The 27,970-nt window shown below is 42.5% G+C and overlaps 2 protein-coding genes and 1 long non-coding RNA gene across 4 annotated transcripts; 2 read left to right on the top strand and 1 right to left on the bottom strand.

Moving 5' to 3' along the window:
* Nucleotides 1–24: 24 nt before the first annotated feature.
* coq6 (coenzyme Q6 monooxygenase) lies at nucleotides 25–15,314 on the top strand. Of its 2 annotated transcripts, XM_080783503.1 has the most exons (13): nucleotides 25–424; nucleotides 864–998; nucleotides 2,337–2,395; nucleotides 5,303–5,429; nucleotides 6,824–6,954; nucleotides 7,057–7,164; nucleotides 7,562–7,624; nucleotides 7,722–7,829; nucleotides 11,055–11,257; nucleotides 11,998–12,113; nucleotides 12,524–12,690; nucleotides 13,475–13,530; nucleotides 14,336–15,314. In XM_080783503.1, exons 1-12 carry the CDS (start codon nucleotides 232–234, stop codon nucleotides 13,502–13,504), a joined length of 1,440 nt encoding a protein of 479 aa, XP_080639629.1. In that variant the 5' UTR covers nucleotides 25–231; the 3' UTR covers nucleotides 13,505–13,530; nucleotides 14,336–15,314. The 2 variants fall into 2 exon arrangements, with proteins under 2 accessions (XP_080639629.1, XP_080639628.1); XM_080783502.1 differs by lacking the exon at nucleotides 14,336–15,314 and having other exon boundaries at nucleotides 13,475–13,595.
* Nucleotides 14,871–24,043, bottom strand: entpd5a (ectonucleoside triphosphate diphosphohydrolase 5a). The gene is made up of 13 exons (XM_080783501.1): nucleotides 23,222–24,043; nucleotides 22,694–22,773; nucleotides 22,027–22,170; nucleotides 21,308–21,383; nucleotides 20,543–20,578; nucleotides 19,983–20,071; nucleotides 19,808–19,887; nucleotides 19,629–19,690; nucleotides 19,418–19,519; nucleotides 18,537–18,680; nucleotides 18,173–18,229; nucleotides 16,922–17,037; nucleotides 14,871–16,520 (listed from the first exon to the last, which is right to left on the bottom strand). Exons 1-13 carry the CDS (start codon nucleotides 23,646–23,648, stop codon nucleotides 16,437–16,439), a joined length of 1,497 nt encoding a protein of 498 aa, XP_080639627.1. The 5' UTR covers nucleotides 23,649–24,043; the 3' UTR covers nucleotides 14,871–16,436.
* Nucleotides 23,678–27,511, top strand: LOC308329280. Its single transcript, XR_013965372.1, has 3 exons — nucleotides 23,678–23,820; nucleotides 25,480–25,587; nucleotides 27,305–27,511. It is a non-coding gene; the product is annotated as an uncharacterized lncRNA (long non-coding RNA).
* The last annotated feature ends 459 nt before the right edge of the window (nucleotides 27,512–27,970 follow it).

Genomic DNA, 27,970 nt, shown 5'->3' with positions numbered 1-27,970 from the left:
AATATTGGCGGTAATAAAAGTACCTTATTCCAGTGGACGACAACAGGAAGTATTTCCTCCAGCTTTAAAACGGGGTCGCGTTTATGCATGTGATGTGAATGTCAACAACATGGCTGGATTATAACTGATACATATTAATAAGGAGTCGGACGCATTTCAAGGGGAAACGTTGAACAGTGGATCGAGAACAGTCAGTGAGGTGTGCAGTGAGTGCACAGTGGAACAAGTACAATGCATAGTTTCGCAAAAGCGACGCTGGCTTTAAATGGATTTAGCCGGTGTTACATGAATGGGGCGAAGCACTCATCTACTGTAAAAATCATTAGTCGGGGACTGAGCACACAGAATAATGACCAGAGTGATGTTTATGATGTAGTTATATCCGGAGGAGGGATGGTGGGGTCCGCCATGGCTTGTTGTTTAGGTAAGTACTTCATGATGCCCATTGCCCTAGCTTGCTTCGAGTGAAAGGCTGATTGCACATTTGCTGTAATATAAACCTGCCAGTCAGCAACAACACTGCCATATGTTCACGTACCTTGTGGTTCTGCAGCCCCCTATTTACACATTTAAGTAACAATTAAAATGATTAAACATAACCAATAACTATAGGTGAGTGTTGTTTTCCTCACTTCATTTGTTTATCTATTCTCATCGTAATTGATAAACCACTATAATGATCATCATTAAATGATGTGAGGAAAACTAGTGTCATCACTGTCATGACATGACACCAGCCACAGGTATGTCTAAATGAAACTATGGTATGATGCATGTAAAACCACAATATTTAATAAAAAACAACGTACATGGCTGAAGTCTGTGGTCACGCCCATTTGCTCATTATGTCACTGTGTTGACAGGTATGGATCCCAATTTGGAGGGTAAGAAGATTTTGCTGCTCGAAGCAGGCAACAAGAAAGTGATGGACAGTGTCCCTGAAAACTACAGCACCAGAGTTAGTTCCATCAGTCCTGGCTCCGCCACCCTCCTCAGCGGTACGGTGTACAGACATGCAATGCTTGCAATTGAAATTAGACTTGTGCTTTATAAATATGTTTATAAATATTACTATTTATGGTGGGATACCCAGTAGTACCGCTAGTAGTTAGCTAGTACTGTATGAATATGGTTTAGTTTGCTTTGCTCTGAGCAGCAGTGGCTGCAGGGGGTAGAGTGGTTGCTTAGGAATTGGAATGGAATGTACAATCCCCTTTCCTGGCATTATGCCAGAGTGTCTTTGAACAAGACACTAAACTTCTAACCGCTCCCTGGAACTGCTGCTCTACTGCTGCGCGTAATAATTAGGATTGGTTAAAGTCTCAGAGGAGTCAAATTCAAATTCCTAGTACAAATTTCAGGTTGTATGTCAGTGCACACACACTGTAGCGCCACGAAGATGCCAAATGCTGCGAGCGGCAGGAGTCTCTTCCTGGTTTTTAGACCACTTCCACTTGCCGTGGGGGGTTTTCTGGCCGACGCAGCATTTATTTTGCTGCGCCATATCTACTTGGCCAATTAAACTTTCCCTTGTCAGAGTGTTAGCAATTAAAGAGACACTTAGTTAATGAATCTCATTAGTGGCAAACGTTTAAATAGTTCTTACAAAGTAGGACATTGATCAGTAGCTGTCCAGTCACCGGAGGCTTAGCAGGGATCATGTCTGGCTTCAGGTGTCCATGATATAATCTGTCTCCTTGGATTTCTCTTGGCCTTTTTTTAATTAAACTGATCCAGCTTCCAAAACACTACATTTATATCAGACTATAATTGATAATTTAACAGTAACTGGCCAGACCTTGACCTTTATTGTGCCCTTGACCTTTGACCTAATTGACAGAGAAATAAATCACCCGTTTGTCACAGCGTACTGACCGTTCCCTCCTAGGTTCACGACAATCTGCCAATCCATTCTCAAATTAACTTGCTATATAAAACAAACAAACATGAGCGGCTACAATATGCCATCATGCATCACTGAATGCAGGCCCGGGTAACCAGGCTTTCACAAATTTCTTGTCAGCCTTTTACAGTTGAACACACACCCCAACAAAGACATTAGTCGGATGGGGAATCAAACAAACTGCTTTGATGGACAAATCTCACACAGACTTTTACTGTGTGTTCAATTGGGCCTGATCTGTCAAAATGATGTCCCAACCAGGACCGACTCGCCCTGAACATACTGTAATGATTCAGGATGTAAATCCAAATGTAGCCTAAATGTCAGATGCCAAGTTACACTGACCTGTGCTGAAATTCACCCAACTCAAACTTTTGTTTACAAATTTGACAGGTAATATTTTATATCTAAAACACTGTCCTCGCCAATACAGGTATTGGAGCATGGGATCATGTCACAAACATGAGGTGCAAGGCCTATCAGAAAATGCAGGTACTGTACCTTTTTTGTGTTTTTTGGCACCTTGTGTAACGCAGTGGGAAATTGACCGTGACACTACTGGTGTCATGATCGAACATGATTTAGGTAACAAAACAAAGGCTAAAAAAAAGTAACTGAGAAAATGATTATAAATTATTCATATCTTTACCGTTTATTATAAAGATTATAATTATATTTTATGGATATTAATGTATATTTTATTCATCCTTTTAGCCTTCATATCTGACTGTACCACGTGTTGTTTACATTTATGACTAATAAAGTTTTCAATCAAAACTGTAAAGAAAATAAGGAAATAGTTTGCGCTCTTGTCAAACAGTCCATACAAAAGGGTCTTAATCAGGTGCATAAGTTGAAGGCATGAGATATAGAAACATTCGAGCACGCTGATATCGAGTAAAAGTAATGTCCATACTAAGGTTTAAGGATGCAAAAAAGTATTTCATAAATTCATAGTTCAAAGTGCTGTACAAAACAAAAGTGCACCAAAACGGTTTGAGATGCATGCAAAAAGAGATTAAAAAAAGATAGAATATTTGTGAAAATCCTTTTGAATAATTCACCAATAATAATGACACAAGCACAAAATGAGTTGATGACGCCAGGTTCCTACAAAGGAATGTTCCAGAAATCCTCTTCCTTGTCATGCAAAGCACAGTCTTTGTCCTTCCTCTTGCACTCTGTCAGATTTAATGCTGCCACAGACATATTTTTGTCCTCCATAAATCAACACGCCTTAACAAATGAGCACTGCAGGAGGAGGGTTTTGGATGGGCACTTAACTTTCCCTCACTCATCTACTATAGTGAACAAGCAGCACAGTACCATTTCTCTGCATTTAATTGTTGGCTCTGAGAAGTTGTACACACAGTGGCGTCGACTAGCATACATTTTCTTCTGTTCTCCTGTGCAATTTATGCATGTACAGGGCCTTGCGGATTCCAGTGTGCCGCAAAACCCCACGAGGGCACGACGTAGATTTAAAAACAGAACCCCAGTTGCCCTGGCATACTGGGAGTACTGGCCGCAGCATCAGTGTTTATTTATTAAAGTCATGTTCGTTATGAAGAATAAATCCTCTTGACGTTTTCAAATGGGTGCTCATTCACTGTGTCTTCTAATTATGAAGATTCATGTGAAAAACGGGACTGAGATGAAAGATTAGTAGAAGAGTGGTTGTCTGCAGCAAAGTGAACCCATTTTACAGCTGCGGGTGCAGGCTCCGTCCCTCCCGTAAGATGTGGTCAGTGTGTACCAAAAACTTAACCACAGGGTTACTCTCAGGGCCTAGGAGGATGTCATCATGAAGGGCTCTATGGTGATTATGGTGATATACCTCTCCCATAATACCTTCGCTGCACTGCCGCTGTTTCGGCTTGTTTGTCTCGGCTCGTGAATCTCAGCCATACTGTAGTAGCGGAATGCACTGAGGTCAGCTCTAAATAAGATCCCTTCCACCCAACAAAATACTCTTCCCACTTAATTGTCCCCTGAGCATGATGGTTTGGAAAGGCTACATGAGGGAGAATGAGATTTGGTCATTAGGTTTTTGTTTTTTTCCCACGTCGCAATTTTGCAAGACTGTGCACAGCGTTTAAATCTCTCAAGGGACCTCGTGACCTTGTTCTTTTTAAAAGTCATATCTTTTAACTGTGCAGGTTTAAAAAAAAAAAAGCAAATAATTTTGGGGTTGGTTTCACTAAATCTTTTCTTCCCAACCGCTTATCACAAGTTGCATACTCCAGTGCCATTAGCGGTTTGCTGCAGGGCATATCCCCCCACTTTATGGCAACTTGGGAGAAAAAAAAGCACAGCAGCATATTACTACTGAATGATAGGGTCTGTCGCCATGGTTACGGCCCAAGAAAGGATTAATCGTGCACAAACACTTTCACGTCTTTGTGTTTAACTTAAATGATGCCTTAGAGAATGAAATTACAGTTGCCTATAAGTACAACTTTTTCTAGTGCCCATTCTATAGGGGGTGATTGTGGTGATGTTAGTGGTGTTAATGTTAGGGAAACTTAACCCCCTGTGAGTAAATATTGACATGCAGACTGAGTCATCTTCAGAAATGTGTATTATAGACCTTAACCACTTGAAGCCAAGCGATCCCTATTCTGGGAATGTCATAATATGCAAACCGTCGATGAAAATAGATTTACAAGCTCACAATGCATCCCAATGTGAGCATCGTTAGCTTGTAACGAGCTATTTTCGGTAAAGGGATTTGGTGTAGAGGGAAAAAGGAGTGGGCCAAGGATCCCCCCCCCCCCCCCCCAAGTATAAAGGATTTAAGTGGTTCAAAGTGAAGTATAACACACTTTAGCCAAATTTGGAATGAAACGGCTTTAGAGTGATGATAAAGACGATAAGTAAAAACGTTTTACATGGGCACCTCAAACATACTACCCAAACTCAGGGGGTGACGATGGTGATGGTTTACAAATGTAAAGGTTTTCTTTTACGTCTTATAGACCATATCAGTGAAAGTGCATCGCTAGAGAACAACTTGAGTCCATGTACATTATTTCTTGTCGGCTGCTGATATTTACAAACACTGTAGCAGGAAAGAAACTTTGATCCGTTTAAAATCTTTCATCATTCTTTCATCATCGTTTCCCCAAGAAAATGTGGCAACGAAATTCATATTGCAAATTCCCATTTCACCCTGTTTCACCGAACCTCAAAGGTCAGCCTGAGGAGCAGAGGTGCTGTAGGGCATAGATCTAAGCTTGGTGCTTCGTTGTATGCACCGCCAACCCCTGACCGTGGCCAAACGACTTTGATGTGTTCAGTTCTATGAAGCCGTGCTCCTTGCGCTGGCTATATTTAGGGAAAAGGGGTGCATTTAAGGATAGAGTTGTAGACCACAGGGATAATTGGCCTCTCATTTAGGTTTGGGATGCCTGCTCCGATGCCCTGATTACATTCGATAAGGACAACCTGCAGGACGAGATGGCATACATTGTGGAGAACGACATCATTGTGGCTGCCCTCACCAAACAGCTGGACAGTCTCTCTGGTAAGGAAGCACACATTGTTTGTGTTTTCAGCTTAAAGCCCTGCTGTGTGCTACTGGTGATACACACACACAAGACCTCTGTTAATGGATGCTGGGTCTGGCTGCTAATAACACCACATTTGTTCCATCCTGCCCATGGGATTTGTTTATTTGTACTTTTCCCAGTGTCTGTTTTTAAACGACTAGTTCAGCTCTTGGATCCATCCGTGTTTTTCCTGCTATTTCAATCAAGCGCCACATTTCCTCCAGGCCAGAGCCCCACCGACTGAAGACACGTGCAGTGGTCCAGTGACCTATTTAAAGCTGCCATGTGCTCTAGTCTCTGCCACCTCTTGGGGCCTTAACCCATTCTGACCTGAGATCAGATTCTAAAAATGTCTGTTTGAAAATGACAGTTTTTTTTCAAAAATAGCAAACCCTACAAGCTCGTAGCGCGCCACTCGATGAGCTTGTAGATCTGCTATTTTTAAATAGCTAAAACATAACGTAATGCCAACACCAAAAGGGCTTCCCGCCTAAAATGGTTAAAGTGCTGACGGTGTGTATAGCATTGTTTTTCTTTGTTTTTGTTGACATCAGAATGGCTTTTGTGAGGTTCATCACAAATGGAAAAAGTATCTCTGCCATGTGCTTGACAGAAAACCGGCATATTTATAAACGGAACTTCTCCACATGTTGCAGATGCAAAGCGTAACAGATGTGTGGTCACTGCACATGTCTCATGTGTATCACCATTCTGGCCATGGTGTTGTAGTGCTGTAGAGTCAGTACATGAAAAGCGTGCTCTGCGCCAGCTGGGCTTCATGTAAACTCTGCTCTCTCCAATCATCGCAAGCCAATATTTGACACTTGTGTTGGGGAACCAGTAGTCGACCTGTGGACGGGCCTTAATCCAAGTCGGCAAGAGCCAGTGTAATTCAGGATCCTTTCATGTATCGCTTCTGACTGGACCGCTCCTGATATTTTTAGGAATACGGGCCGGGGAGTTTTAGTGCAAAACCCCAACATGCTGGCAGAGTGTGGCGTGGCGTGGTCTGCTTGTAGATAAACACTATTAGGCACTGCAATGTGGCAAGCCGAGCCCATTAAGATGATTGTCAAATGTGAACTAGTCTACTGTATGCCAGTGAGGAAAGCCAGTGGAGTTTTATGAGGTGGTTTATAGATCTTGCACTGCGTAGATCACAGCCAAATCTTACTTTTTCCCTCTTTTAGTTGGACAAAGAAAGTAGCAAACCCCTGATTAGTGTGTCACTTTGGTATAATGAACAGGACCAAGTTGTATTTCTTTTGTTACGAGAAGAAGAGTTGCATCAGTTGAGCCAAGGTCATTCTATTTAGACTGTAGAGAATAAGCTTCATCCAAAGTAACCACTTCATATCTTCATGGTCAGATAACGTGGAGGTCAAGTACAAGTCCAAGGTGGTGAATTACGTTTGGCCAATGTCCTGCCAGGTGGCTGACTCCATCCCTTGGGTCCAGTTGACGTTGGCCGGTGGAGAAACGCTTCAAGCCAAGCTTCTGGTCAGTTTAACTTTTTCATCTAGATTTCCTCATTGAAAGATTCAGAAGTGACCGTTTATTTGTAGTGAGCATTATTCTATACCTGAGCTGTGCCTCTTTCAGGTCGGTGCTGATGGACCCACGTCAATGGTGAGACGAGAGTCTGGGATTCCCACTGTGAAGTGGAACTATGACCAGTCTGCTGTAGTGGCTGTGCTACACCTATCAGAGGTCAGTACATTATGACCAGTCTGCTGTAGTGGCTGTGCTACACCTATCAGAGGTCAGTACATTATGACCAGTCTGCTGTAGTGGCTGTGCTACACCTATCAGAGGTCAGTACATTATGACCAGTCTGCTGTAGTGGCTGTGCTACACCTATCAGAGGTCAGTACAGTGTCGATGGATGAATGGAGAAAGCACATACTGTTTTTCCACTTGTTCCACTTGCCCTGTTCAAAGTTCAAACACTAAAATAACGAATCTACAAAGCTATTTTTGAAATATAATGCCTATAATGAAGCATTGCGGTTTGTGAAAGTGGTTAAAAGCTATTTCAAAGCAATTTGCCTACCAGGTTATTATGATTTATTGTTTTAATTCATTTTAACCGTATGTGTTTTATCAGCCCACAGAGAACGTTGTTGCATGGCAGAGATTCCTCCCAACAGGACCCATAGCAATGCTACCGGTAAATTGCAACCCATGTTTAGTAGTTGTCTAGAATCCATTCCTGTACCTGAGGACGTGATTGTAGTTTGACGAACGTCTCCTGTGCATTCTTGCAGTTGTCGGACACACAGAGCTCTCTGGTGTGGTCTACCAGCCACCGCCACGCAGAAGAACTGCTGGAGCTGGACGAAGAGAGCTTTGTGGATGCTATCAACTCTGCCTTCGTAAGGCCTGTTTCTACCATCAGCAACACTAAACTGCTTTATATGATGACGCAAAGATAAGATAGATCCCAATGGGGAAATGGCAGCAATAGCAGTAAGCGTGAAACACCGGGTACATACTGGAAAAGGTCTTTACATACAGGGGGCATGACAAATAAACAACTATATTATACAATTATATTATACAGCAGCATCAAAACCGTTACTGTATAGTAGACTAAGAGTCTCATATAGTGATATGTGTACAGTGTCAGTACAGTAACATACAACGGTGACGGTCTGGATAATATAAATGTACAGTACAGTCTATCAACAACAGTGAATATGCGTATACAGTAGTATAGTCTATCAGCAAATAAACAGTTACAGTAGTTAACAGGCACCTGTCATGGTTCAGTAGTGTACGTCCCAGTAGTGCCATATTCAAGTAGGAGTCCTTAATTCAATAATGGAACAGATCAGATCAACGGATAGGGATCAGGCTTGGTTTTGGAGCCTGGTGGCTACTGGCACAAAGGTCGCTTGCATGGATTCAAATGCATTTCAATATTAAAAGATTGATTATGATTGATGAATACAATTCTAATGTCCATGGCATCTTAATGGCAACAGAATTCTCAGCCAGAGAAGTTTTATGTATCGCCTGGAAGCAGACAAAAAGGAAAATTAAAGGTGGCAGTATGCTTTGGAAAAGGTTCAGCAGTAATTTAAAGTATATTGTGAGTCATAGTCAAACATACCAGAGCATGTAAGACCAGTTTACACAATATACACTCATCATCAGTTTAAAGTTTTTAAACCGCTTTCCAGGCACCGCTGGGTTGGACTTTCGATATGGCTTTCTTCTACTGGGAACGGTCCATGGCCACCTCGCGATCGATGCAGAGTGCTTTCATGTCAGCCAACACGGTCGTCTGCCAGGTCTTCTTAGGCCGGCCACTGTGTCTTGTCCCCTCTAAGTTAATCGACATTACTTTTACGTTCTCTCCCTTCCTTACTACGTGTCCGTACCATCACAGTCTGCCTCTCCTCACCACATCCACTATGGCCTCCACTCTCACCCTCTGTCTCAGCTCTTTGCTGGTTTTTCTATCCCTCAGTGACACACTATAGTGACTACACATCCATCGGATCATCCTCGTTTCTGCTCTGTTAAGCTTCTCTTCATGCTCCACCTTCAGGGCCCATGTCTCACTTCCATATGTCATGCAACTTCGTTCTGACGCAGGCAGAGTACACTTGCCCTTTCATCTTCAGGGATGGGGCCTTGGATGTTAAAAATGGCATGAGTTCCCTGAACTTCTTCCAACCACTTCGCACCCTTGTGGTCACTGCTAGGTCGACCCCCCCCATCAGCATGAAGCTTGTCCCCTATGTAAAAAAACTGTCCACCGCATATGTCTCCCCGTCCACTACAAGCCCCTCTTGCTCGGCTGCATCTACTGTACTTGTGCGATGTCTCCCCTGCACCGCTTGCACTGGAATGTCTCACTTGCCACTTGCAGGCTGCCTCTTACTCCACTGTATCTCCGATGGAACCATTTCTTACAGCCCCGGCACTAGAGAGAGTTAGCTTGTACTCCCTTCCCACAGACTCCACATGGCCAAGCTCCTGACTGCGGTATCACTCCCAGGCCAGTACCACAAACCATGACCTTTGACTTCTCTGCATTCACCTTCATCCCTTTCACTTCCAGGCATGTCTTCCAGGCCGCTAGCCTCCTTGCTAGGTCTTCTCAGGTCATACGCATAAAGCAGTTCCCATGGTAGTCCAACCCTAACTTCCCTCGATACCACATCCATCACAATAGCAAACAGTAATGGACTGAGTACTGATCCCTGATGCACACCCACCCTCACTTCGAACCCATCACTGTCTCCGTTTCCTGTCCTGACTACTGTGCATGCTCTGCTGTAAAGAGGCATCACTACCTTGACCAGTCCCTCTTCCATTCTGCTGTAAAGAGGCATCACTATACCTTGACCAGTCCCTCTTCCATTGTGCTGTAAAGAGGCATCACTACCTTGACCAGTCCCTCTTCCATTCCAGACTTCCTTAGGGCCCACCTCAAGGAACCCTATCGGAAGCTTTTTCTAGGTCAACAAAAGCATAGTACAACCTCTTCCTCTTCTCTTGGTGTTTCTCTTGCATCTGTCACGTGACAAAGATTGCACCTGTCGTACCTTTACCGGGCATGAAGCCAAACTGCATCTCATCCACCTCAACCTGTGCCCTCACCCTCCTTTCCAACACTCCCTCTAGCACTTTCATTCCATTGCGCTAATGTTTAACAGTGAACATTATATGGCTTACCTTTCCATTTTTGTCTTTGGAGAAACTCCTTTTTCCCAAGCTGGCTATTTTTACTGGCCTTGCTGATGGCTGGGGTCACCACGGTTGACTCATGCTTGGTGTCAGACCTGGTTTGCTAATTAAACCTGTGGTCTGCCAGTGTCGACCATTACGGCATGGAATGTTTTTCAAATGGAGTTAATTCAACTGCATGGCCTGGCCAGCGTCTTCTTTTAATTAGACCAGCTCTCAAAGCCCTGCCAAACCAGTTGTTTAGGGAGGAGGAAGCAGACTCTCGCTGGCCTGTGCTTCAGAATTGCCCCTTTGTCAGCTAATTTCTTTGTTGTGTACTGCTGTCTTCATTTTCTCTATATATTCTGCTCCCTATCGGTCATTCAAGATTAATTGATTGATTGATAGAGTAACAGTTGTATTAATCCTCAATGGGGAAGCTACAGGCCAACACATGTTAATGTGTGTACTGTAAAAGACAACAAAATAAACATTACACTTTTCAAAAACAATTAACTACAGAGAAATACAGTACAGTAATACAATAAATATTGCATGTCATTAAAAAGCTTGACACTACACGTATGAAAGACACTGTGTGTGTGTGTGTGTGTGTGTGTGTGTGTGTGTGTGTGTGTGTGTGTGTGACAAGAGGATAAAAACATGAGATGTATATAATATCAATTGCAGTGAGAAATAAAAGCATTAAAGGATCAAACAATGAATACATTTTAGTGAGGGAATTGAAAGAAAACTGATCTCTCAAGCCTGAGCTACTCGGGCAGGTGGTTCCAGAGTGAAGGAGCTCTGACCGCAAAGTCAAAATTAGCAGGTTCCTGCCTAAGGCGAGGACTTCAGACATCAATTTATGAATCCTATTTTTGTCAACTGTGATGCTTCTCTGTTTACGTCTTTGACAGTGGAGTAACGAGAACCAGTCTGAGTTGATGGAGACAGCTGGCTCCATGTTCCGCAACGCATTGTCGGTGCTGATGCCATCTGCCGGCTCAGCGCGCCAGCTTCCCCCCAGTGTGTCCGGCATTGGCCCAAAGAGTCGGCTCATGTTCCCCCTGGGCATGGGCCATGCAACAGAATATATAAGGCACCGGGTGGTGCTCATTGGGTAAGACACTGAAATCAGAGAGGATTGTGCCACTGACTCAGATTTAGAGGACATTGACACACAGGACTGTTGGAACTTTTCTGACAAACAATGGAGACCAGTATAGTCAATGACAATGACACTCAGTCAGTCAGTCACTCACTCACTCACTCACTCACTCATTGTTGGAACAATAACTCCCTCATGTTGTGTGCAAACAGCGATGTGGAACTACCTCATTTGTGAATTAGATTTTCAGTATGACACATGTCAACATCGGAATATTAACTTAATATATGCATTTCCATTTTTCTAAAACATTCAGTTCTATCCTCAAACCATACATGGATTATAAAATAAGTCCTTTACTTTTTTTATGAATGGAAATATCCTTTTTATACATACTGTACATTTCATCCCAATGGTTACTTCTTACTTTGTTTCATACACTTGTGAAAGAAAATGTTTATGAATATACAGTATGCAAAGCACTTTTTGTTTGTTGTTCTACTAGTTTGTTAAATATTAGCTTATTTTAGTTCACTGAATGTGAGAAAAAATAAATATTCTTTCTCATGTTCCCTTTTGTGGCTCCAGCACCTCTCTTAAGTTTTTTCAGCGGATGAGTGGTGGTTCTTTTTCCATTTTAGTTCACTGAATGTAAAATGCTTCACGTGGACACGGCTTTGATCCTATGCCATAGACTAGAGAAAAATGCGTTGCCTGTGTTTGCATAGTAATGGATTTGTTTGTGTTTGCAGGGATGCAGCGCACCGTGTGCACCCCCTAGCCGGTCAGGGAGCCAACCTGGGTTTTGGGGATGTGGCTTGCCTCACACGGATCCTGAGCCAGGCGGCCTTTAACGGGAAAGACCTGGGTCAGTGAGAGCCCTAAACAGACACAAGTTCTGCAGCCCTAGCCAGTGGTTTCTCCTAAGCTCTTTACCATGGCCCCAGCTTGAATGTACACTGTTGACCTTGCATTATAAAAAGAATCGGCTTTTCCTCTAGAGTTTATTTGATGTTTTTCTCCCCAATCCACCAAAGAACTGCATGTACGTCGCATTCAGTAAAAAAAAAGAAAGAAAATCCTGTTATGTGATTATGTATTTTTTTCCCCCCTTTTTCTTCCCTTCTTTTCTCTGTTGATTGGTCTGTTTTGAAGTCAAAATAGCTCCAGTGTATATTGACTTAATGCAGAAAACACATGGAGGCCATGCACATGGCTTAACACACAGTGCAAGATCAAACACGTCAGCTCATAAAGGCTGTGATTGTGTTTGTATAGGAGCCATGCATCACCTGTTGGAATATGAAACGGAACGCCAGCGGCACAACCTCCCCATGATGGCTGCCATTGACCTCATGAAACATCTTTACTCCACTAATGCTGCTCCTATGGTCCTCCTACGGACCTTTGGTCTGCAGGCCACGAACATGCTTCCTCCGCTAAAAGTAAGCCTCTCTCCTCATCACCTGTGTGTGTGTATATATACTATACTGTATATTACGTCACTTGGGAAACCTTGTGCCCCTTTGGGGAAGCCTCTTCGCCAGTCAACCTAAGCCCCATTTATACTTGTGTGTGGGTGTCGCGCACCGAAAATAGCACACAGTATGTACAAGCATGCGAAGTGAAAATCTCAGTGTCACTCAGGAACGTTCATCCACCTGTCTGTTGGAAGCCCCGCCTCCACCATCCTGCTCCGCCCCCCTCTTCTGATTACACGAGGCTTAACTTCAGCCGTGCCTATAATTTCCATGCTTCTGAACCTACTACTATGGCGTCTAAGTTTAGCCCCAAATTTAGTGTTACTGAAAGTGTGTGGGTGGGGTGCAGGGCAGGCCCTGGGGCAGTGTGTGGGTGGGGTGCAGGGCAGGCCCTGGGGCAGTGTGTGGGTGGGGTGCAGGGCAGGCCCTGGGGCAGTGTGTGGGTGGGGTGCAGGGCAGGCCCTGGGGCAGCAGCGGACAGCGGTGTTGGGTTGTGTTTTCACACCACTTTTATTACAGACCACTCAAGTGAAATGGCTTTATTTCCTACTAAGTGATTCAGACCAAAGTGACTGTAAAGACATTTCACCCTAAAGGCACGAAGTTTAACGTGACATTTTTTCCATATTAAATGTCAAGAGTTTCCCGGTTTACAGGTCTCGTATAGCACTCAGATCTAACATACCGTTACTAAGCATGATGAGGCGGTGATGGTGTAGTTGATCCTGTTCTCTTTTGCTTCTTGCAGGAGCAGATCATGGCATTTGCAAGCAAGTGACAGGTGACATTTGTCCTGCAGTGGAGGTTTGACTGGACTTTGTGAATGGAATGTAAAAGTGTAAATTAATAAAGTTTTATTTTACTCTTTACTATATGTGTTTATTGCTGTAACTTGAGAAACCAAGGACAAAGGCCTGTTTTTGGAACCATCTAATGGTAAACGTTAATCTATTCTTAGAAGTGGTTTTTGGTGTAAAAACGAGAGAAAAAGAAATCCACACCCACATCCTTTCGTGACATTGAACATTGAGGTTGACATGCTCTATGACAGCCCTGAGCACATATTAAATATGATGTAGACGTAAGAGGCACCCAAAATTGATATGTTATGCTTCATATTTCACACAGTTCTCTTAATTGCTATAGGATAATTCATGTAATGTATCATCAGGGCTAAAGCCTCATATGCTAAAACACAAGACACTTTTAGAGACATTTAATGATGGATTGTGCATGCTGCTATTCTGTAATAGTTATGTTGTAGTCATAAATCAAGTGTTCAGAAATAGAAAAATTGTGTAAAGATATGCTGTCAGGCATACTCTATATTTTTGTACATGTTCTGTAAGGCCTGAGGCTATTGTTATTAACTATTAACCCATTTAGACCTGAGGCCAATTCTAAAATCACACCCGTGTGAAGTGAGTGGTGCAACTCTGTGTGGCGTTTCCCGGGGGGGGGGGGTTCCAGACCCACAGGAACGCACCCAGGGTGCCGGCCCGGTTCCGGCGAGCCGCCCCGCGTCCAAAATGGTAGAGAAATGACAAAGTTACCATGTGGGGGTCCCCGGGGGTGTGGGGATATGTTAATGTGCGTGTGTGTGTGTTAGGTTGCGCACAGGTGGTGAAAAACAACCATGCTGTTTTCATGCTCATACCCAGCCAGCCAGCCAGCCAGGCACCCACCCAGCCAGCCAGCAGGTACCCACACACACAAGTCCGTAAGGGAGTGGCTTGCACCACTCAAAAACAACTTCTAAATCCTGACTTTCCCAACGTTTTCTCGAATATATATATTTAAAAAAAGAAAAAAATAATATATATATATATCGTCTCTTGTCGGATGTAAACCTTTTGCCTGGCATGGCCAGACTAATATCACTGCATAGATAAAATGTCAAAAGTAGCAATCTATAACGCGTCACTTTGCAATGCGTTTTGAACTTGTATATCTGCTACTTTTCATAAATAAGTGGTTTCTGCCCGACAGCAACGATATGTTCCTATATAAATTATATAGCAACAGCTAATGTAACACAGAGGTGTTCCAGGCTGTATAGGTGTTCCAGGTCTAGATGGATTACTGCCCTAAATACTGTATTTATATCCAGTTGGATTATTATTATACAAGTATTGCAGAAAGAATATTTTTAAATATTTTATTAAAATGTACAGCATATGTGTATTTCACTTACAAAGTTTTACAATGTTTTTAATTTACATACAAGTACATCATCAGGTGATTCAACTGATGAAAATAGAGGCATTTCTGAGCAAATGTGCAGCGGCAGCATTACATGTCAAAGCAGATTTTTGTCAAAGTACTTCACTTATACAAGTTTACATTGTGATATTATATACAGCAGTAGTTATTGTACATGTTGAATACTAAAAGGACAGCAAAGGCATGGCTTGAAGAGCAGTTACACAGAAATGTTCAATGGCTATATTAAATAATATAAAGATTATTAAAATACTGTATAATGAGGCAATCTTGCAGTTATTTAAATATTTGTACAGTTCACAAGAGAAAATGCAACAAACCCTTTTTTGTGTTATTTGTGGCTTGGATAAACACAAAGAGATCAAGCAGTCATGGATTATTTCTTCCTTTTTGTTTGCCTAATTACCGTGACCTTTCTTGTTTGTTTTTCATGTACTGTATTATGTCTGTAAATGGTGTTGAGATACACTCTAGCTAGCCTTGATGATATGCTCCTCCATTGCTATACTAACATATAGTTTAGACTTGGGGCACTACAATTTGGCCTCCCCGTTTGATAGGAACTGCTCCACTGTAGACAAAACAAATATTGAAGGCTGAACTTTCAAACACAGACATTAACGTCATACATACAACAGTATTCATTTATCATGCAACACACACTCAAGACTTCTCTCCTTCGCTGTGCTTTCTTAGGCCCCCTGAGTCATAGTGAATCCGACACTCCTTGATTAATATATACAACTATATGCAGATGACACCAAAGCAACAGTTGATGTCTTAGCTACAGTTTCTGCAACTTAAAGTGGTACGTGCAAAATCTAAGGAAAGGGAAACTTTTTGACTGTTCTCAGACTACTCTTTTCCAACTACTGTATGTCTACACTTCTCTAATAGCTTGTAAGGGCGAATTATCTCCCCCCAGTCTCATGAAAACATCCTAGTTAATATAAAAAAAAGAAAACTATTGATTTGCAAGCATTTAGACCTACAACTAAAGATTGCATGTTGCATACACCCCAACTTTTCAAATGTTCCACTGTACTACACAGTGCGCACCAGCACCACAGTACAAACTTCTCTTAAAAACACCATTACATTTTGCATTGCTTCTAAACAACCCTCTACCCACTGTAAAGGTTGGCAAGTGAGACAGCATTTCTGATCAGACACCTTGGAGGAAGCCAAAAATGTAAACGCTTTGTTTAACAAAAATAATGTCAGCTCACTAATTATGGGCTTGACGTACAGTAGAAATAGCTGGCCTTATAAAAAATATAGTGATTTATTTTTTCAACAGTTCTCGGAGTATCTGCAGGGTGCTGAGGTCAAAGAAGGTGGGGGGTGGGGGGGTTGGCTTGGAAGAGTGTGATGGGAATGGGGTTGTCTCTGAGGGAGGGGCTGGTCAGTGGGGCTTCGTAGAGGGGGGGACAGCCCCACAGTTACAGACCTGTCCCTTTCAGTGCGGCAGTGACAGTTGGCTGTCCTTAGTGGATGTTGAGGTTACGGAAGTGGTCGAAGGTGGCTCCCAGGGCCCAGCTTGTCTCCACGTTGTTCACCTTCTTAGCAAGCTGTGGAATAAAGAGCACAAAGGAGATTTTATAATGTGCCATAATTGATTTGATTAAGCCAAGCTATCCTTATTCTATCATTTTTGCCTTCATGTATCTCAAGCATTCAATGTGTCTCTTTGTTTAGTCTGCATTGTCCAATGACTGTCCCTTTTTGAGTGGTGCAACCACTCCAAGGAACAGCAATGTCCGTGTTCATGTGACTATGTCTGTGTTAACCTATGTGACTACGAGCACCAGTATGACTATGAGTACCAGTAGGGGCGCTGTTGTGCCAGAAACAGAGAGAGAGAGAGATAGTGCTGCACTGTTGCCTGCTAATGAGAGAGAGAGAGAGAATGAGAGGGGGGGGGGGAGGGGAGTTGCACCACTCAGTTCACACGGGTGTGATTTTTTCTTACCTGCAGCACTGTGGTGTCTTTAAAACCAAAGCCCTCCTTGAGCAGGCAGGTGATATATGTCATATCCATGCACAGGAAGGGGCTAATGGCGCGGTACTTGGTCATCTTGTTGCATACTGCAAAAAAGGCAGGAAAAAAGCGTCACACGTTGTCATGCGTCTCAAAGTGTCTTTTGAGTAAATATGTAGACGCCACTGCAGCCCATCCTAATGTCTTAATGCGAACATATTTTCGAACCTTAACGATATGTGATTAAAAGGCGAGTGCTGTTTTGTTTTGCTGGGAGGTGTGAGTTAAGGGTCAGGTAAGGGTGAGGGTGGGTGGCAGTGTTGCTAGCCCCCAGTGTGTGGTGTGTCACAAGCGTCACACGTTGTCATGAGCTCTATTTAAAACAAAGTGTCTTTTGAGTAAATATGTAGACGCCACTGCAGCCCATCCTAATGTCGTAATGTGGAATTTTTTTTGGAACTTAACGATACGTGATTAAAAGGTGAGCGTTGTGTTTTGTTTTGCTGGGAGGTGTGAGGTAAGGGTCAGGTAAGGGTGAGGGTGGGTGGCAGTGTCCGCTAGTCATGCACTGTACACAGCGTGTGCCAGCCCCCAGTGTGTGGTGTGTGGCTGTCAGGTGCCATTCTGCCGGGGGCCAGACAGACGACCTCAGTTCAGCTGCCAGCGCCCAGTATGTGCCAGGCATGCTCATCAAGACCATGTGACTGTGTTCCCGAAAACACAAACGGGTTTACAGAAGAAACCAACTCATTCCTGCTAGTGATAAATCTAGTTCTGCATTGGATGTTCAGAGATCCACACACTCCAGCTAATCTTGAGTCTAGAGTCTAGAGTGAAGTTAGAATGTATCTAAACAAATACACAAAGGCCTTGTGAAATCTCAAATTATATGTTCTGATGCCACCCTAAACACATTACACATTTAAAAACACTACATACATATAGTCGTTTATTTACATTCTGTCTCCATGAGACATTTGAGCTAACAACTGTCACACCAATAATCCCTGTGTGTGCCAGGGCAAGCTGTGCCAAGTTGACACGATTGTGCCAAGCTACGTATCTGGGCACAAACAAGGTTTAGTACTTGTGTGATTAGAACAGTGTGTGTTTTGCAGGAAAACTCAGTGGTTACGTGAAGCCTGTGAGATTGTTGGGTTCTGAAATATGTAAATAAACAGCGAGCTTCCTTATTTGTCCTCTGTGCTCTGAACTAATGCAAACCTCAGCTTTGACTCTCACCTTCCTTGGCTCTCTTTTTGAAATCTCTGACTTCGACCATGCCACCTCGACTTCCATCTGTAATGAAGCAAAACAATACGTTACTTTAACGACTTTCAACCTGGTGTATCTGTTTTGGGCATGACATTATAGATATAGACAAACTATACAAAATATATATATTGTCCACAATGCATTGCAACGTGTTGTAATGCATGATTACTATGCTGATAGCATAGTAAGTGCAGTGAACTTTGCTAATCGACAATTTTCACGATTCACTGTATACAACAAAGTACAGTACCAGTATATGTATTTTCTATTATAAATTACAATTTACTTGAGAAACAATTGGAAGCTGATTCCGTTCTCTCTGCCCACTTACCAATGAGGCCTGACTCCACAGCTCTGTCAAAGTAGTAGGAGAATGCATAGAAGACACTGCTGCCCTTTACTTCAAACGGCTGGTGCACTTTTCCTTTGATCACCTTCATCACCTCGTAGTAACACAGCTTATAGCCTGCATAGCCTGCATATGACAAAACGAAAATGAATGCTGTATTATTGTCACAGTGACTTAACACTCAAACATTCTATATCAGAGCATATTATGCGTGTTAAGGAAGTGGCCTAAAGAAGTCTAGAGGCAACGCAAAGAGGAATGCAGCCCGGAGAGCCTGAAGTCTCAGTCAGTGAGGTCAGACGGGTGAACTTGGGGGCTCTCAGAGTCACCATACAGTTATACCAGGGAAGCCCCAGAAAGACCACTTTCACACAGACCCATGGGACTGGTTGGCTCGGTCGAGCCTACAAAACCATGTGTTGACAAGGGCAGCACTTAGTATGGCCCTGTTGGGCTGTCTATTTTTACCACATAATTGAAAGCGGTCAAGATCAAGCCGCTCGTTACACAGAAAAATAACAGCTCAGGGACTAACCCAGTATCTTTTGGCTACTTGACTGTGGTATGGGAGTAGCTGCCTTATTTGTGGAGTTAACTGACAGTTTTCCTTTCATTTAAATACAAGGTTGACTGTAGTCTAATTGTTCAAGAGGGAAGGCGGAGAGTGAGAGGATGACAAAACATGTGTTTGTTGCCAAAGTCCCAGGGACTCCTATGGGAAAATATCGTGAGAGACTGCAGTACTGTATATTGTTCTGCATAATATACCGTTGGGCTCTGCAATCTGAATGCAAGGAATGTAGTCTGTCCGGTCCAAGGAACTGGGAAGGCAATCCAAAACCGCAAAAGCTCTTTAAACTTACCGTCTGGAATTCCGCTAACTTGGTAGGTAGTTCCTCCAAAGGTGACTTCCTCCCTAAACTTCTTAGGCAGGCAGGAACTGTAAAAGATTTTCCAATCTAGACCTGAGAAAGTGGAAACACAGCCAATTTGAACCTGCCAATCTCCCATTGTACAGAAGTACACATGTCAGATGTGGAATGAGCCTTGCAGGTACTGGAACTGATTACCCACCATCAGCTCCCAGTGCACCAAGAGTTGCCAGTCGAGCTGCAAACAGTCCATTTCCAAGATAGCTATGTGGGGTGAAACATTAAGTTATTTATTTGTTACTATTTACAGGTTTTCATGCCCAAAAGTATAGAATTACATATACGGTAGAAGGGCACAACTGCCTCTTTTCCATTATTTACCTGTGTGTGTAGAGTTGATATGTCAAGTTGAACATGTTGAAGTTGGCTATATAAGAGGGTGGGGCACTGAAAACAGTTTTCTGTTGAAACAAGGGCACATATAGTGTGTCATTGGTAATATGCATCAATATATTCAAATGTTAATTAGTCAAATTGTACAGTATGTGTCATTCACCTTTGATTTGGGAAGGAAAGTGATCTGGGTAGATCCACCGCCCAAATCCAGGATGCCTACTGTCCTCTTTGTATGGGAATATAAGTGACCTAAAGCAAAAAAAACAGCACACAACTCAATATAGAAAACTGTAGAATGCATCCTTTTGAATATTCATTATCATTGTCTGTAAACAGACCATGTGACCATATCATGTACAGTACATTAACTGCGCACTTGTTTTATTTAGAATTAATTAATTTCCCAACCACACCAAGTCATATAGACTGGCCCGCTATCAAGTATTCTTGCAACTGTGCTGACCTTGTCTGTGGACACTGTGTGGGAAAGGGTATTGTTTTGGAGGGTGCATGGGTCTTTAAATAAGGTGAAGCTACACCAGTTCAGTGTCAATTGTAAAGGAATATCGTAACCACATGGGTCGCAGTGACTCAACTTCAGACCCTCAGAGAGAACACAAGAGTCAGTCACTGCCGGCTCACTGTGTACAGAGGCGACCTCAGTTATGAAGCCCCCCTGACCGTTAACACCACTGTAGGAGAAAAGGAGCAATGTCTTACCTGTCAGAAAGTTCACAGTAACCCAGGCCAGGACTCCTAAACCGGACACATGGAAAGGGGGGGACATGAATAAAACCATGAGACCTGGTTACCATTTATTACAGCTCAACTACAAAACATGGCTTGTTTCAGGCATTCGTACACATATTTAACATCTTAAGCCCTGTTCAAATATTTTAAAAATAGCCAATCTACAAGCTCACAATGCGTGGCTTCTTTTTACTTTTTTGAAAATGTCTGCCAATAATGACATTCCCAAATTAGGGAACGCCAGTTTTCAGAGAAAAGGCCTAAACGAGGGTGGCGGAGATGACCATTGTCTAGCTTTCTGTTGTTAAAGTGCAATGAAATTAGCGGTGTGTGAGTCTTGTAGGATTGTAGACCAGCCCAGGTAATAACAATAGTCTCAGATGTCAGTTATTGCACTCATAAACTGTGGATAATGAATGGTACAAAGTGCATGATGAAGCATAACGTGGTGAGGTCGTCTTAATGAGTGATGTGGAGGATCACTTTAAATTATTGGGCGTGGGGCAGCAGCGCAGACAAGGATATTTAATTGTCCCAATGAGGTAGCAGCAGGCCTTATGAGGTATAGCTGCAGGCCATAAATAGGTTTTTATGAAGACAGTATTGGTAGATATAACTTTAGTCAATGACGATGTACCTCATTTGGCAATCGTCAACATGAACCATTTTCTGAAAGTTGGAATGCTTTCATCATAGTCAATGCATACTGGTAATGCCACTTCAAAGATGCCCTACCTTCGTTTGTCCCGTTCATGATGGAGACACTGTTATTTGGTATAAAGAAAGGTGACTCCTCAAAAACCTCCCGCACCTGTGGAAACAATGCATATACATCTCATTCAACCATGTAATATGCTACAGTATATAGTGACCATAAACTATGACAATCGGAATATGAACCACTTAAACCCTAGCATTCATATTCTGGGCATGTCATAATAGGAAAACATTGGTACAGTATAGATCTTGTAGCTCAGCTATTGTTGGTGATGAGATTTGGTGTAGGGGGAAAATTGAGGGTGCCAAGGATAGACCCCAGGGGGACCTTGCTCAACTAATGTAAGTACTGTAGGGTTTAGATCATTAATATCCTCCCTGAAAACACAGGCAAATGAATTGTGGTGGGTGTTTCTGAGTGACAGATGTCTGACCACAAGCATGGTTGAAACAGTAGTCTAAAAGTTAATAATTCAAATGACATATGGCTAACCGTTACTCCAGACAACCCCACAACAGCTGCTTTTTTACAACTTGATGATATCCTCCAAATGGGCAGACTTGCCCTGGTTTTGTGTGTGTGTGTGTGTGTGTGTGTGTGTGTGTGTGAGAGAGAGAGTGCTTTTCAAAGACACAGTGACACTTGTAAGTACTTAGTGGTTTCTCATCCCATTCTTTGGAGGAACGGATTATGTTTGTGCCAAATAGCCGGAGGACTGTGAGAAAACGTGCCTCACCTCATCGAGCAGCGCGTTGGCCTTGTCCTCGGGAAGCAGTCGCAGACCCGCTGTGGCTTTCAGGACCACCGGTGTCTGCTTCCAGTCTTCCTCGGGCACAGTCTTTTTGGCAATCTTCAGCAGCTGTCTGATGGTGTTACCACCCTGAAGGAGGGATAATGAGCAGTTACAAACCAGCGACAGTCAGCAGACAGTCACACAGTAGCACATAGCAATCACCCAAAAAAACGTACCCACAGTGGTAGCAAACCAAAAAGGATGAATGAATGACTGGACTGATGGTTAGACGACAATTCGTAGTGATGTTTCAGTTCAATGGGATATATTCAAGGATTAAAGACTGAATGTGCAGTATATTGCTCTAGTCATCTTGTGGAAGTTAATTGGACTCAGCAGTAGGCAGTGGTAATGGCAGCACTACAAGGAATTCTTCAACAGTATATAGACTATCACAGGGATGCAACTTCATGAAAATCCCAATGGTTTGTACACAGTAATAACAGAGTTAATTTAATTCTGAGAGTGTAAAAATGCACCCGTAGGGATCCATTTTCATACTCTCAGAGTTAAATCAAAAGATTCAAAACCCCAGATTTTATAGATAGTGGGGAACTTCCCAATTTCTATCATCTTAAATATCAAGTAATGGCATAACTGGCATACATACCTCCTCAGGCTTGTCTTTGTAAGCAGACAAACCAGGCTTCACTGCGTGGTACATTTCATGGTCGAGAACTGGCAGCTCCACTAAAGAGAGAAGCAGGGGGTGTCAAAGAGCACATAATAAGCCAAGCAAAAGACAACTAATTGTAGGACGTTTGCCTCAAATATGAAAGAGTTGCAACTTAAAAGCATGTATTTGCAAAGCATTCAATTATCACACACGATACTTAGACAGTAGGTGTTGACTTAAATCCAGATTCACTATTACAAGTTTGCTTTAATAGTGTAGTAAACGCAGCGTTGAGTCAGACAGGCAAATTAAAAATCCAACTCAGCTACTTTTAGACTACTGTCTTGCTCATGCTCTCTCCACACCCTGCCGGCACATGTTTGTCTTTACACCAGAAAGTGAATGACCTAACAGCAAACAGAGGCTCTCTGGGAGGCAGCGGCATGTGGATCCTTATTGGCTCCTAGGACAGTGGCAGAGAGAGACTGGATACGGCAGAGAGAGAGAGAAACCTCCACTCACCTGGGTCTTTCTGAATAAACTTATAGATGTGGATTCTGGTGCCTGTGCTGCCAGCGTCGAACATGATTCCATAGAACACACGGTTCATGCTCAGAGGGGTGGAAGCTTCAGGTTCTGGTGGATGTGCAACTGCAACCTCATGGTAAGGCTCAGGTGCCGGATGGAAGACTTCAGGCACGTGGTGATAAGAATCCGCTGCCGGGTGGAAGACCTCAGGAATGTCAGGGTATGTCTGAATGGCCGGCTGGGAAGCTTCAGGAACCGGGTTGGAGACCTCAGGCAGATGGTTTTCCGCGTTGGCGGAGTGCTCGCGGTAGCGGTAATGGGGAACAAGGCGGTGGTGCCGGTAGTAGGTGGCCTGTGCTAAGAAGTCCCCGGCCAGAAGCCACCACAAGGACAGAGACAGGAGCAACATCTGGAGCGCCATTGTTGTGGAAGAGAAGACCGCCTGTGAGTTTTAAAAGAAGAAAGAGCAGCAAAAAAAAGCTATGAAAAATGAAAAACCTTTTGTTGGTGCTGATGTTAAAACTTTATCAGAGGGGCCCCGTTGTATGGAGGAGCTGCATGGACCGGAGATGTTGCAGGCTGCTGTGATGGAGGTACAGAGGATGAGACACGGTGGATCACAGTGCACACTCAGGACTGTCTGGTCATCTGTTTACTGTATATAAAGACATAAGGGCTTGGCACAGGGCCACGCCAACAGCAGCCATCAACCAATCATGTGGAGTTCCATCCCAGCTCCTTCCAGAGTCCCCCCCACCTCGTGCTAGAGGCTGAATACCTGCTTACCAGCAGATTTTTTCTCTCCTTTTTTTCAATTTTACATTATTTTTGGCTACATGATTTTTTTTCTTCATCAGAAGCCAAATTTCTCTAAAAATAAGAAGGGGGAAAAAAGGATTTATCAAGAGATCTAAATGAATGGTTCACACAGAAACTTAAAGCAATGGTCTTAAAATATATTTTATGAGTGTGTTTAATTAAGACTTACAGGGCTGGACTCTAAAATCAAATTGAATGTACTTTTTTTTTTTTTACATTTCTTTTTACTTTGACCAGTGTTATAATCCTAATTTGGTCTATTACTTATATTGGCAATTGGCAATGATGAAATTGTTGCAGAGCAAATTATTTATTTATTATTTGATGCTCATGTTGCTTAAATAGAAATATTATCTATTTTAACAAATCTTATTTACAGGTATTAATGCTATTGCTACTGAACTGTTGCAATTGTTAATGCTTGTTCAACTTTAATCCTATTTACTTTGTAGGCAACTTAATTATTTTCTTTGCACACTATACTGCCCACTTTGTTGAATACGTTCATTCTGCCATATACTTAGATTCTTATACTTTGTAAGTGACTCTGGATAAGTAAGAGTCTGCCATATGCCTACATTTTAAATTGTAACGTGGCTTTACATTCACTAAACCAAAATAATGCAGAGGGCTGTTTAAATACACGGTGGGACTTTGTGGTGAGGACATAAGATGGTGTTATAATGAAGAGAAACCCCAAAAGCAGAATGGTACATTTCAAGCTGAAACTATGAGTCATTGAGTGGAGTTACTTGATGGGTTTTACATTACTACCTGACAAACCCCTTTCAACAACTGGAATGATATACTGCATGTGTGGAAATGCCCTGCAATACATCGCACTCCACTTGTCATGCTACGACCATGACGTGTGCCCGAAAACCCACATAAAAAACTACTTGTAGTACTTTTAACCAAGCTTACTTTCAAAAAAGATGTGCAAACGTGACTTATATTCCAACTGGCATAAAAGTTAAAATAATGTTAGCAATCATCTCACTCCCACTCATCCCTGAACTGACCACAGGTTTTCCAAGGCAGAAATATTTGGGCAGCAAGGCATGTTTGAAGAAAGGATGCATGAAAAGCATGAGTGGCTGTTTCTCTGATTTAGGTGGGTGGTTGGCAATGTATTTGAAACCATGCAGCAATGTATCAGCTGAAGTCCCATGTAACATTCAGAATTCCTGGTCTTTGGGAAGGGAGTAAGAGAGGAACTGAGGATATCCCAGCAGACCTATGCATAGACTGGGGTATCACTTTCAATGGGACTTTGCTTCCACAGATTATAGAGATGCTGTAAAAGCAGGCAGCAGCGCTTTAATTGAATTTCAAGATATTTTGTTGGTGTCCAAACAAGGTGATCTGAGTGACAGTCTGCTGGCTCATTCAACTGCTTGTATTATTAATGAAGCCGTTTCACATTCATACAGCGGGTGTTGGGTGAGCGAGGCAGAAACCGTCTGCCTGGTCAGAAGGGTAAGATGGACTGGGGGTGGAGCGAGGTCCTGCAGATGGGCACCATGGAGTTCAGAGAGGAGGTACATAGAAAGGACAGTGAACAGCGGGTTGGGCTTGGCACCAGTGTGCACCCATCATGCCATTCCAATCCCAGGACACTCTGCTGTGCAAAGCACCGTTCCAACACTGTAATTTGGACTAAAAATATTGGACTTTCTTTCCTCCTTTCCTTTTTTCTAAATACCCTGGCTGCTTTTCCCCCCCCAATCCTGTGGCTGACCAGAATGGTGTTTTACCCCTATCAAAGCATGCATGTGTAAGACCTCTCATTGGCCATGTTAACAGTATGATCTGGTCATTTATAATGAATTAGAATGATGTCCTATTTAACAATTACTTACATACTTCTTGAAGAAGCCATGTCTTGTCCGCAAAGTGTGTCTATAACTATAACTATAAACTTTCATGACAGCAGACAGCCTAAGTACAAATATAATTTATGAAAAGCTACTACAGTGAAGTCTGTTCACAGAAGTTGTTGTAGGATATGTGGGGGATTATCTGACGAGGTGCCATTTGAGTGGGCAAAACCTTACATATACTAAATAATACTAAATTGTTTTATAGGGTCAATATAAGTAAAATAATATAGCCTTTCCACAGGAGTATCTTTTTATATTTTTCCAAAAAGAATACAAACAAAACCAATAGCATATATTCCGGGAGGAAAAACGGGCAAGCACCGGGGTGAGTTGTCCAGTATTCGTGTGAAGCATCTTACCTCGCTGTCTCTCCTTACAGCACTCGCTATCTTGCACACCAGTGAATTATTGCACGCTCTAACCGTTGACACATAAACCTTCTTTCGTTACAACGTGATATTGTGTGAACAATGGCTTGACAAGCACATCCTACAATTACACTGTCATATTCATTTTTATATTGCAATGGCAATTTAGAACTGCAGAAGGAGGAGAAGGACACTGGAGCAGCACGGACATTTTAAGCCTTTTATTAGGTGCGCTAGTATACAAAAACGACTAACGTTAATCGTTTGGCTTAAAATGTCTGTGCAGCTCCAGTGTCCTCTCCTTCTTCTGCATTAAGTGTCCTTGTTCATGTGATGCCGTTCTAGGCTTGAGGCGCGTTAAAGACTCCCTTTGTTCTTAAGCTCGTGTGGCAATTTAGAACTGTTCTATCTTACTCTAGAGTGAATTGACATAAACTAAATTAAAGGAGCACTAGGATGAATGAAAATGCAAGGAAAACTAGGTCAATCGCAGCCAAATGAAAGCATAGGCTATGTAGCGAACACACTGTAATCTATAGGCAAGTTAAGTATGGCAGAACTACAGTATGGTATATGACACAGCATTTCATGAACAAAATTACCCAAAGTCGAGGTAGCTTGAATACAAGGTTTAGTGATTTGTCTCGAGCTAGCAGAACGTTGTAAAGCATAAGAGGGGACCCCAGCTTTGTAATCTAAGCCGTGCAATGTATTATTAATATGCTGCAATGTTGCCCTCAGGAATGCCATGTTTGTGGGTGTTCTACCCCAAAAACTCTATTGAAGAGGCCTAAACCTTGTCATTACAATTCCAATGATAATCACAGCTTTGAAAACTCAGGGTTATTTCAGTTTTCTCTGCTTGCTGTCATAGCAATTACCTTTAAATTTAGTCTTCAAACTCTATGCATGATGCCAGAGCAAAAAAGGCATAAGTCTATATGATTCAGTTTACAGTAGCTACACCCTAACATTTTGTGATATCTGCTTTTTTGTTTGTTGAATAGTGTTCCCTGGATGGCCTCCAGCAAGCTGAACAAGATGGCTGAGGACATGCAGTGGTTCTGAGTTTAAATTACGACCTGTGCTGAGCTTACATTGTTTCTTTTGGTTAAGCTTAACCAAAAATGTACAGTCAGTCAACTGCAATTCATTTGATTTTAGTGGCTTCTCTGTGACTTACTGTATGTAACTGCAAAAATAAAGCAATTTCACTGCCAAATGACCAGCTCACTGTTCTTTTCAGGACAATATGCAAACATTTCTGCAGAGGCAAAGTGTATGTCATGTCATCATGTGGGAAGACGTTGTGTGCAAACAGATCCTGTTTGATAAAAAACAGATCATGCAAACAAATCATAATTACAAGCCAAGTGACATATGCAGCCCATACCGTGTCATCACAGACTCCAAACATGTAGTGGCAGGCATTCAAATGTAGTAATGATCTCCACCACTATCCAACATTCATGAGCTTATTTTGAGCTGGGACATAATAATGCACGCCTATCTCATCCAGTAATTCAAATACATGCCTGCTATAGGCTGCTATCCCTGAGGATTTACATTTGCACAGTGGGATAAATTATAGGCCTATGCAGAAATGTCTATGTGCAAAACATTTGCATTTGTACAAAGTTAAAGAAATTAGCTAAATGAATGCGTTGCTATAC

Source organism: Protomyctophum bolini (genome assembly GCF_963924005.1).
Source record: "Protomyctophum bolini genome assembly, chromosome: 15".
Taxonomy (NCBI): Eukaryota; Metazoa; Chordata; class Actinopteri; order Myctophiformes; family Myctophidae; genus Protomyctophum; species Protomyctophum bolini.
The sequence above is the reverse complement of the archived record's forward strand: the minus strand, read 5'-3'. Positions and strand labels throughout refer to the sequence as shown.